At 45.9% G+C, this 11,709-nt stretch overlaps 1 protein-coding gene across 1 annotated transcript; it reads left to right on the top strand.

Moving 5' to 3' along the window:
- The first annotated feature begins 8,470 nt into the window (after nucleotides 1-8,470).
- On the top strand, nucleotides 8,471-10,132 carry LOC122624410 (gamma-butyrobetaine dioxygenase). The gene is made up of 2 exons (XM_043803935.1): nucleotides 8,471-9,420; nucleotides 9,476-10,132. The coding sequence occupies exons 1-2, from the start codon at nucleotides 8,501-8,503 to the stop codon at nucleotides 9,804-9,806; spliced, it is 1,251 nt and encodes a 416-aa protein (XP_043659870.1). The 5' UTR covers nucleotides 8,471-8,500; the 3' UTR covers nucleotides 9,807-10,132.
- The last annotated feature ends 1,577 nt before the right edge of the window (nucleotides 10,133-11,709 follow it).

Genomic DNA, 11,709 nt, shown 5'->3' with positions numbered 1-11,709 from the left:
TGCCAACTTCATTAGGAGTTCATTATGCTCTCTCTGCAGTTGGAAATTGCCTTCTGGGGCATCTGCACCCCCCGGCTGAAATATAACGATTCATAATTCGACGCCAGCATAAAATCTGTAATGTAAAAATTGTCTATTATCCTATGTTCTCCCTCCTGCTCATTGCTTTTTTATTGTTCTATTCTGTTTCCTTTTTTTCCTTCATTTTTTTTTTGGTTTTTTGAGGTGTCAGTGTGCGGGGCTGGTGTTTAATAGAACAAATATTGAAACAACTCCACGGGGGTTGTTCTGGGGGGTTGGTTGCTTGCTTTCACCCCCAAGCCCAAGTGTGACATCCAAACCTCAGTCCTGGCTGCCCCATTTCATAGGCCATTGACCAGAGTTGGTCACTCGCTGGTGGTCGGTGGCTGGTGGTCGGTGGCTGGTGGCCGGCAGCTGATTAATTGGTTTTCATTCCAATCGCCTGGACAGCCTGGATGGCTCCAGCTCGGCCTGAACTTCTGGATGGCTCTCTGGATGGCTTCCAGGTATCTGGTTCGGATTCGGGTTCGGGTTCAGAAGCTCAGAGTTTCAGTTCAGAAGCTCAGAGTTGCTGGGCCGCAATCCGTATCCATGTGCTGGCCACGTCCTGTTCGGTTGCTCACTTGCATGCGTTTTTAATGCGTTTATTAATTACATTCTGGAGCTTCGGAAATCGCACGGCAGCAGCAGTGGCAACGAAAAAAAAATTGTTTTGCAAGAGGTTCAACAATGTGTAAGTAATTGTATGTCCAGCCAAAGGGGGAAAAGGGCAGAAGCATTTCAAGATGTCCATCTCTGTCGCTCGGACACTGGGAGAAAATGTGGCATTTTAAGCTCATCTATTATAGGTTTTATACAAAGAAAAGGGCTTAAGGTTTAATACATATGCAGGCCATGAATGTGGAAAGTTGAATTATGAATGTATTGGAATATATAAATGATTTATAACTTTCTTCGTCGTGTACCTGGCCGTGTGCTTTCACCGTTCTTTGCGCCAATTAATTTGTTAAATAAAAGCATTTATCCATCGTCCTGCCGAGTGTGCGTGTGTGCGTGTGCGTGTGTGTGTGCGTGTGTGTAAGTTCGTTAATTATCCTTGGGCATGGGCATTCATGTTAGGCATCAGCAGACAGCGGACAGCGTAATTGCATGAGTGCGAGTAGGTATGTATATGTGCGATCCTCGAAAGTGGATGGCTCATCCTTTATTGGCCCATATTTCAGGGCCGTTAGTCCTGCACATTTCCTTATTAATCGATTGGCCAATGGACAATTGCTTGTGCTTCTGCTTCTGCTGCTGCTCCTGTGAATATTCTGTTTCGATGGGGGATAGCAATTTTTTTTAATTGAATTCCAGTCGAAATGCGCCGCCTGCCTTTTTTTTCATAAATCAATTTTAATTGTTGGTAATTATTGGGAAAACTCTTTTGCCGCTGCCTGCCAACATTAATTGCGCTGAAATGATTATCATAATCGCTTTATTTCATTATTTAATACATTGTTAATGAGCGACTGCTGATGCGTTTAAGGTTGAAATACTTAATTAAAGCATTTTTATAAATCAGGCCTATGGTTTAGGAGAGTACATAGTTCCAAGGGTATTAAAATACAAATATCAAGAGTTAAGGTATAAACTGAATATGAAAGAGACTGGGCGACAAACTACAAATGAAAATTGATTTTCCTAAGGATAGTAAACGTGCCTCGAGTCATTTGTTATTCCGTATCATATTTCAGACTGGTTTATCTTCATATTTGCGGCGGAGTAGCACTTTGTTACTCCAATTCAGCTCATTCAGGCATTTATGGTTCACCCGAACACCCGAAGATCACACGCAACCCACAGGCGACGTGAGTAAGTCACCCCACTTGTAGTTGGCCCACTTAAGGACCCTCGTAAAGGACAGCAAAGGGTACGAGCACCATTTCCGGTATACATGTACATATATATATTTCTAGCTGGCTGAAACCCCACGCAATTCACATTTCATATTTTGCGGCAATTTTCTATTACATTTGTCCGTTTTCTTGGCCCCTCGTTTCGGTCTTTCGGTTTGGAGCTGCTTGGGTTTCTTCGGTTTGCACTCGTTGGGGGCCATTTTATTGTTTTTTCGCTTCTACTCATAACAGAACTGGAGTACAAATGGCCAAGTTTATGGCTTGACCATTTCAATTTCATGCAGCTTGACCACATTTACAGCATCCTTCTTTGCCAGTGGTCACCCACTCACTCCATTCCTGCTCTCCAGCTCCCCAACTTTGTTACTTGAGGTCTCCACCTTTCACATCTGCCTGTGCGATGGAAACGTTCTGTACTATGTACAATGTAAAATAGGTTAACTTATACAATACAAATAAGGAGTATTCTGTGCTGTGCAGCTGACAAGCAAATCCAACGATCCATATCACATTTTATATATTTTGGACAAATATTTCTGAAAATTGTGCAAGTTTATGAAAATTTGTCAAATTTTAAGATTTTGAGCTGTGAATGCCATTTGCTAGGAAATTAAGCAATGATTTCTACAAGGCGATAAATGTTTACCAAAATTGTACCTAAAATACAGGGATAATAATCAAAATAAAAGTAATGGGTATCTGATAGTCTCCCTAAGTTTTTCTGCGCACCTCTCCTGCAGCATCGCCGTAATCACCTCCTGCATTCTCAGCTTCCACAAGAAACTTGAACACTTGGCTCCCTGGGCCCCAGGAGTTGTTCAAACTGTAAGTATCATTGACCTTTTATGGCTGCCCTTTTTGGCCTGGGGAAGGAGAAGGGGAAGGGGTTGGAGAGGATGGGGATGAGAATGGGGATGGGTTCAATAGGCGCAACAGTTGCAAGTAATGCGGCGGCGGTCCAAAAAATTACCTTCAAATATAAACAAAACGTGGCTGTGCGTGTGCGTTTGCGTGTGTGAGTGAAAATTAGAGGAGTGGGTTATGATGGGGGTTTTTCCGGGAGAGTGGGGGTGTGGAAGGGGGTGGGGTTTTTCCAGAGCGTGCCAAGCTACGTGTGAAAATAATGAGCAGGCATGCCAAACACAAAGGCTGCGGGGTGGAAGTACAAACAGAAAATCGGGGAAAGAAGCAAGGTTTTTCATTGAAAAGTGCAACCGAAATCCCTGGAAAGTTGTTTTCGAAACTCTTTCGCCTGAGCGAGTGTGTGTGCGTGTGTGTGTGCATGTGTGTGTGTGTGCGTATGGCTGTGTGCGTGTGAGTATGATCCATCATTCAGTGGCTAAACAAACAAAGCTGAAAAGAAGCAGAGCAGAAGCAGCACTGAGAAAAATGCAATGCTAGTAATTTAATTAAAGATGCCTTACTGCAGCACTGAAAAATAGGTAATATGGAATTGGTATTTCCGCCTGTCTTTGGAATAGAAACCAAACTTTTCTCAGTGCAGCAAAGCTGAGGCATCAACGTTAATTTGTAGACGACCGCGTTGGAAATAAAAATTAATATATGCCGCCACACGTTTCAACTTCCCATGCAGCGCTGTACTGGCTACAGCCAGCATTCAAATAAAAAAACGTGAAAAAAACGTGAAAAAAAGGAGTGAAAAGGTGGGGTAACTTTTTGTTGATTTTGAGCCAAAGCAAAGCGTAGTTGGAAATAGTTTCCATTGAAAAATCGCAGAGAGCGTAACGTGCATGAATCCCAGCTGTGTTTAATTGCGGCTTGAAGTATAGTACAAAAAAAAAAGAAAATGAGTGCGTTGCAGGGATAATGAGTACGAGTATCCGCTGGCACTGTGGCCTTATCGGCACTTTGACTTCGACGTCCAGCGGCATACATGCCCCATTCAATGGCAATTGTCTCGAAACTTTTGGGCAGCCACGCCCCATTGCCCACTAATTAAGTGAAAAGCGGAGGAGGAAAGAAGGAAACCGCTTCACCGGATGCCTCATCGAGGTTAATTTGATTTGTATTCCTGCCACTTGCCGGCCAAACTGCAGACTGCCGACTGCAGACTGCATTAAGCGCAGGACTCAATGCCGAAAAAATGCCACTCCACCAACAACACCCACCCTTGTCTTATCCTGTTTCGAGACAGGACAAAGCTGTAAACAATGCGCAAACAACTCCTCGAGGAGTGCCGCCCGGAATGAGCTGTAAAAATTGCAGAGCAGAAAAAGGATATTTAGACGCGGCTTACCGAAAGCTCAGCCAAGGAAAACAAGATAACAGCCAGCAGACTGCCAGCCATGGCGGTCCCTTTTACTTGGGGGGTGAGAAGGGGGAGGGGGATTGGCAGAGGGGGGAATTCGCAGGGACAGCGTCTTGGTGTTCAGGAGACAGGAGGCTGTCAGGACTTGCAGCGCAGACAATGTGTAAACTATGCAGGCTGCGCACATAAATACACTTATGCATGCACTCAAACTCAACTGCGGACTGACTTCATCTTCGCACAGGTCTGACATCTGAGAAAATGGGGATAGACCGCTTTTAAAGCGAGTTACTTTGCCTTATAAACGAACAAGAACTGATCAGAATCGATACAATCTCTAAGTAGAAACCTATATTAAACAAACTTGCTTATAAATCACTAAGTTGATTTTAAAAGACAACGCGAATATGGTAAACCTTTGCCGCACCTTGAGTTCATTTCGTTTAACTCGCAGCCGGAGTCTCTGGCTTGGATTTCCCACTTTAGCCGGAGTTTCGGAAATCCTGCGGCACCTGCAACGCAGTTCAGGAATGCGCCACCACTTGGTGCAGTTGAACTGCGAGGATCTCGGATGGGACTGCCAAGTCTCGGTTGTATATGGATATGCTCCATGCTCCTTGCCAGTCCGAATGTCTTGGGCAATGAATTGCATTTCCCTTCTTCCTGCCGCATTCGTAATGAAGTCTCCATTGGACCCCGAAAATGGCATATATATATATGGATATATATATGGATATATACATGGATATATATAGGTATATGTTTGTAGCTGGGAGAATCTGGCCTAACCCGGTGTTTTTGTTTGTTTGCCAACTGTCTGTCTGTCTGCCTGTTCGTTCCGACTCTGACTGGGCTCAGGGGCAATAAAATAAGCAGCCAAATGAAATGGCTGCAGACATTGCCATCTTGGAGGATGTTGCAGATGCCACCTGCAAAAAGGCTCGTTTCCGCTGAGAAACACAAAAAAGAAAGGCAAGAAGAGGCAAGTGCAGAAGATATATGAAGCCAGTTGGGCGTCAGTCGTCGTCTCCCAGGGATTCTTACACTTACATTTTTCACGCTCCATGTGGAGAGGAGTGTGTGCATCGTGGCCTGTCGCAAATAGTGAAAATATTTACCAATAGCTGCTGTCCATGCCGATAGATGGCGCTGGCGATGCCCCGATTCGAAACTCGAACCTCAAACCTCGAACCTCAAGCCTCCAACCTCGCGAACCTCGAACCTCGAACCTCTTTCCCGGCGCCTGTTAACGAGTGGCCTTTGAGCGGCACGTTCGTGTTTAGACTCTTAACACATTTTTTGGTCCGCTTGGGGCCTCAGTCCTTGCTCCTTACCCGACTGAAGTGCAATCAGCAAAGGCAGAAGGAACAAGAAAGAAGGTCCTTTGCACCGCTGACAGACTATGCGATACTCTGTAGATTTAACTGTCTCCTTTGTCTGTTAAGCAGAGAAATAAGTTTTGAGTATTAATATATTTAAAAGCTACTAAACAACCAGCTCTTCTTTGCTTAACAGAACAGCTCAGCCCGACGATCAACCGGATCGCGAATACCTCTACTTGGCATCTCCGCCCTCGTCCTGTCACATCCAGCAGTGCACCATATACCCTGTGGTCGGTATGACGGGTATCAAAACGCCGGATCTCGGACCGGCGGACATCATCCGCACGTACAACGTTGTCTCGCCCAGACAGTTTGCAAACAGAGACCCACCCAGTCGCCCAGTCGCCCAGTCACCCGGCTAGTCCGAGTCCGAGGAGTCCATTCACATTCACATTCACATCCACATCTATATCCACATAGCCATCCGGAACCCAACCTAATCCATCCGACATGGCCCCATACCCCGTACACCAACTATCTTGCCCCATTGTTTTCCGTTCGCAGCGTGGAAAGCCAAAAAGCTTTCACTGCTCTCCATCTCCATCGCCACTGCAGTCCTTTCATCCGGTTGGGGCAAGGAAGGAACGTTCTTAAAGATAAAAACTACTGGATCAGCAGCACTTAATTACATGAAATGAAAACTGTTAACATTTCGGACAAGGAAGCAGCATTCGCCTTAAGTGGGGGCATGTGACATGATAATCATCGGCGTATCGAAGGGGTCTCTCATGCTCATAAAGCTGAAGGACGTTGCTCGCATCCGGCGATAGCAACCTCAAGGGTCGTCAGTGTTAATTGACCCAATTGCAAGAGTGGGGGTTGGATACTGGAAAAGTGGGAGTGGAAGTGGAAGTGGGGGATTGAGCCGCTGGTTTTTTGGTTATGGGTGCAAAGGAGGCGTTGACCTACAAAAGCGACGACAAACGGCAGATGACCAAAATGGGAGCCTGTTGCTGGATGCTGGATGCTGCATCGCATAACTTGTATAATCTGATGCGATTTTGAGATTTGTGAAGCCAAACAGAAGGAGCAGCAGGCAGGCGAGGGGAATACGTATTCGCGGACCTCAGTTGCTTTTTAAAATGCAACAGAGTCGCCGGAGGAGGAACGACGACTGCTCGTCGTCGAGTGCCATAAAAGGGGCTAAAGTACAAATCGTTGTCACATGTGAGCCGCATTTTTATGGCCGCCGGCTTGGGAATTTCTGCAACATTTCCAAAAGCCTCCGCCGGCTGGAAATGCGAAGGCAGCCTCGCATGAAGAATTTATTGTCCGCGCTAAAAATGGTCAGGGCAGGCAGACATTTGGGCATTCGCCGGACCCCAGGATGTCCACTGGATGGTCCACTGTCCGTGGGCCACTGGCTGCCATTCGATTCAGCTGCACCTGCACTCGAAACCCAACTCATTTATCGTTTTTAACAATTTACCACTGTTTGCGTAAATCCTACGTACGGAAACGAATCGATTCGGATAATACTACACATTGCAAAATGATGCATTAAATGAATCAAATAGATTTTAGCAAAGGAACACAGTGACTTTAAATCCATCTTTAAAGCATCTACAATATGTATGCATTGCTCTAATATATAATATATAATATATAGCTGATTTTCCCCAGTGCACCTCCCACTGGAGCCTCTTTCCAGTTGCAACTGCTCCCGTTCAATTGTGCAACAGGTCAGCTTTGGCCGCAGAAGGTGCTGCAATTTTTATTGCTTTCACGAGAACCGAGAAAGGCCCTTTAAAGGCTTTTAGCCCGGCAATGGGAATGGCAATGGGAATGGCAAATGGGAATGGGCCGAAAAAGAGCCGCAGGCGGACAAAGATGATTCAATTGATTGATTGATTGATTGATTGATTGACCGCTTCGCCGCAGCAACGGAAAACAGCAGCCGGTGGGGAAAACTGACTTTCCAGCCGATGACGTCAAGCAAATCGATGCTGGGTGGCATTCAAGACTCAGCAACACTATGCTAATTCACCCGGATGCTTATGACATATATTCAGATTCTCAGATACAGATTCAGATACGGATTCAGCTACCGATTCAGACTCAGATTCAGATACAGATTTAGATACAGATACAGATTCAGATACAAATACAGATTCAGATTCAGATACGGAGTCAGATTCAGATCCAGATACAGATTGACTTGCAACTTTAAATTAGCGAAGTTGGTTCTGAGCTAGATAAATTGAGTGATGGACTCTTGTAAAATGTTCGCAATTGGTGTCACAATCTTTGCAAATGAAGTTATCAATATGGATGGGAATTGAGCTGCAGTGGAAGGAGTTTTAAACTTAGAGGGTTCATCAATACAATATGAATGGTTCTGTGATCTTGGAATATGTAAAATAAAATCTGACTTAATTTCAACAAGACAATTTGTTAATAATGCCTCATCTAATACTGTGTCTCTTTGTCTTTTTGTTATCACTCCCAGGTTTAACTCACACTTTCTTTGACTATTTGATCATTTTATCTGCTAGCCTCTCTTTTCAGTCCGTAGTATCTGCTTTTAAGTGCTATTATTAACAAACAAACTGTAGCAGATGCGCTCTCGCACGGGAACTAGTTTATTGATAACACTTTGCTCTTGACCAGAGTCGTACTGAGAACTACTTTCAAAGGGGGTCTTCTTTTACTTTGTGTGCTAGTTATGTATTGCAATATCCATATGGCGTTTACTTATGACTTATCTGTTCCCGAAGTAAAAGATTCTCTTTTCTGAATCGAACATTTGAATAGAATAGAACCAGTTTGTCTACGTCCCTGCATTATGTGGATGCCCACTCGGTGTGGTGAGCTGGCAGGCAAAGTCCAAAGACCCGATTTCGCTGCTGATTATACCAGATAGCTTTCTCCGGCGTTTCATTCGGCATTCGAATCTCGAACACACCACACACAACGAGTACTACATCGCCATGTGGGTTCCGAGATTAGTGGGTCGTTCCCTGAGCCAACTGAAGACCATTCATACGGTTCAGTTCAGTTCTCGCCAAATCAGTGTGAAGATCGTGAATGAATCGAATATCGAGGTGCAGCCGGAGGCGAATGCCAAGCCGCTAACTTTTCCGGGTGTTTGGCTGCGGGACAATTGCATGTGCGGTGATTGCTTTCACGGCAGCTCCAAGTCGCGTAAACTGGACTGGGACAACTTCGATACCCGCATCCGGCCACTCAGCCTGCGGACAGATGAGCAGTCCAAGGAGGTGCTGGTCAAGTGGAGCGATGCACACGAGAGCCGATTCCCGTTGTCGTGGCTACAGGAGCGCAGTTTCGAGCCGGATAAACAGCAGAAGTACCTGCGGGACTTCTACAGACCCACAACGAGACACTGGTCGGGTGCGCAGTTTCAGGAGATTGCCCAGCACTTCAGCTACGACGAGGTGATGTCGCAGGACTCGGTGCTGATGCAGTGGCTCCAGGCGCTGGCCATCTACGGCGTGGCACTGCTCCGTGGTGCGCCGCTGGATGAGGGCGTGGTGCGGCGACTGGCGGATCGGGTGGGCTTCATACGGCGCACCACCTACGGCGAGGAGTTTGTGGTGCAGGCCAAGCCGGGTGCCCAGAATTTTGCCTATCTCTCGCTGCCACTGCCCCTGCACACGGATCTGCCCTACTACGAGTACAAGCCCAGTGTCAACATCCTGCACTGCGTGGTGCAGACGGACTCACCTGGCGGCAGCAATATGCTGGTGGATGGCTTCCATGTGGCCGACCTCCTGCGCCGCGATCATCCCGAGGACTTTGACCGCCTCAGCCGCGTGGTCGTCGATTGGAACGACATTGGCAGCGAGGACGGACGCGAGTTTCACAACATCTGGCGGGCACCAGTCATTTGGTAGGTGGCACAGCACTAGTTTAATTGGGATTCAAATGACCTTTCCACTCTACAGCTTGGATGCCGAGGGACGATACACGCGGATAAATCACAGCGTTCCGCAACGGGACAGTCACTTCAACGTGCCGCTCGCGGAGGTCCTGCCGTGGTACGAGTCCTACGCGCGCTTCGTGCGCCTGGCCATCGCGGATAGCCACGCCTTCAAGACGCGTCCCGGCGACGTCCTGACCTTCAACAACATTCGCCTGCTCCACGGACGCACTGGCTACGATGACTCGGAGCAGAGTCCGCGCTACATAGTGGGCGCCTATCTGGACTGGGACATCATATACTCGCGCCTGCGGGTGCTGAAAAAACGATCGACTGCGACTGCGAGTTGCCAATAAAAGGCGAGATAACATATTTTCCAAGCCATTTGATGTAAGCTTCTCATTTGAATACTTGCCCCAGCAAGTACTTTGCCAGCAGCCACATATGCTCCTGAATCCTGCGTTCTGAATCCTGAGTTCTGAATCCTGAAGCATCCTGGCATCTTGGCATCCAGCATTCAGGGAATCCTCCTAATCCGGTTTAGCTTAGGGCGCCAATTTCGGCAGTTAAACCAGCTCAAGCGCAAAAATGAAAAGTTGTAAAAAATCGCGATGATCCTGGCGATGAAAAAAAGTCACCACGTTGGGTAGGAGCGCTAAAATTTGATGGGCGGTGGGGGAAAATGTCTCGGCTTATTTGCATCGCGGCATTGCCTGACAAATCGTTTGTGAAAATGATTGACGTCGGTGGGCGTGGGGGGTATGAAATGCGTGAAAAGGGGCGGGGCAATGGCCTAAACACGTTGCGAGTGGCTAAAAGTGTACATATTGTAGGGGAAGCACTTAAAATCCATCACACAGGCACAAGATGTTATCTAATCCAAACCATAATCGTTTCTATATATTTTACATATTACAGTTTATTTCTTTAAGCTCAAATGAAAACAGAAATTATATTAAATCAAATTTTTGCTTAGATATACAAAACATACCAGGGAGTGCATCAATTTAATTTCATTTAATTTATTTATTAACATTTTATTCCTATTAACACAGGTGTTTTAGTTATGGTCATTAACACTTACAGAATTTCCCTTATGTTAAAATCTGTGTTTCTGTGTAGTTTTTCCCTTTTCCTTTAGGAAAAGATTTCCTCATGGAAATCTCAGTTTGGAGTGCAATAACCTTAAATGGCGCTCAATGAGTAGCCCGTTAATCGCCCGACACGCGTCTCCTGGTCTCCGGGTCCTCGAGGTGGCAGCTCTCGGGATCCTCGAAGTGCCTCGCAGTGAATGGGGCAAAAAAGAAAGTACTTGGGACCCGGAAACGTTGCCGTAAATGTTGCTGTAACCGTTACTGTAACCGTGCCCTTACACTCACCCTTACCACCAGTCGAAAAAAAGAAAATCTGCCGCCTCCGGCTGGAAAACTTCTATGCCAATTTCCTTTTAAATATTTTATAGGGCCCCATTATGCCTACTTATGTCTTGTTATAGTAATAAAATAAAATTTAAAAGTACGCGCAGGCGGAGGCGGGGAAAAGTGCGGAGATGGTGAGAGAATTGTTAAGAAAAATATGAAAAGTCTGCGGTAGCAAAACTCGACAACTCGCAGCCGCTGGAAAACATTTCGAACAACAGTTACAACGCCAGCAACTCCAACTCCACATCGACATCCACATGCCTAGCCCCAAATTCCCACTCCGATTTCCCTCGTCCTTCAAGTCCTTGCAACAACGGGAACGGCAACAGCAAGTGGAAAAGCAGAAAAACCCTAAGCCCGCCGAGTGGGAAAGCAGGGGGAAAACCCTTGAAGAGAAAAAGCGGCGCAGATTTGCGGTCGAAATTCGGCTGTCGTGGCAGAGTTCTGACCTGCAATAATGGGCCACATCTCCAGGGAGTTTCGACTCTGCACTTACTTCGGCAAATATGGAAAATTAGCTATTAATAGGTAAGTATACTTAGTTCCAGAACTAGAATATCTAGTGAAAGACCAGCCCAAAAGTATGCTGGCATCTGTGACTATTCGTTTCTTCTAACACTTGCTGTCACATACTTAGGGGAAAGGTCTTATCTAGAATGAATAGAAATGTACGTTATCTTAGCAAAGGCTTGGAGATTAAATAATAAATTCAGATACAAAGAGGATGGCAAATATATTTATGTATTTCTTTATATACATATATCTTAATGTTAAGCGAGCAACTAAATCGCAGATTCAATTGATCTTCCTAGCCGCGGTAGTGCATTTATCCTTGTAG

Source organism: Drosophila teissieri, chromosome X (assembly GCF_016746235.2).
Source record: "Drosophila teissieri strain GT53w chromosome X, Prin_Dtei_1.1, whole genome shotgun sequence".
NCBI lineage: Eukaryota > Metazoa > Arthropoda > Insecta > Diptera > Drosophilidae > Drosophila > Drosophila teissieri.
Note: the sequence above shows the minus strand (reverse complement) of the source record. Positions and strands in the feature narration are given on the sequence as shown.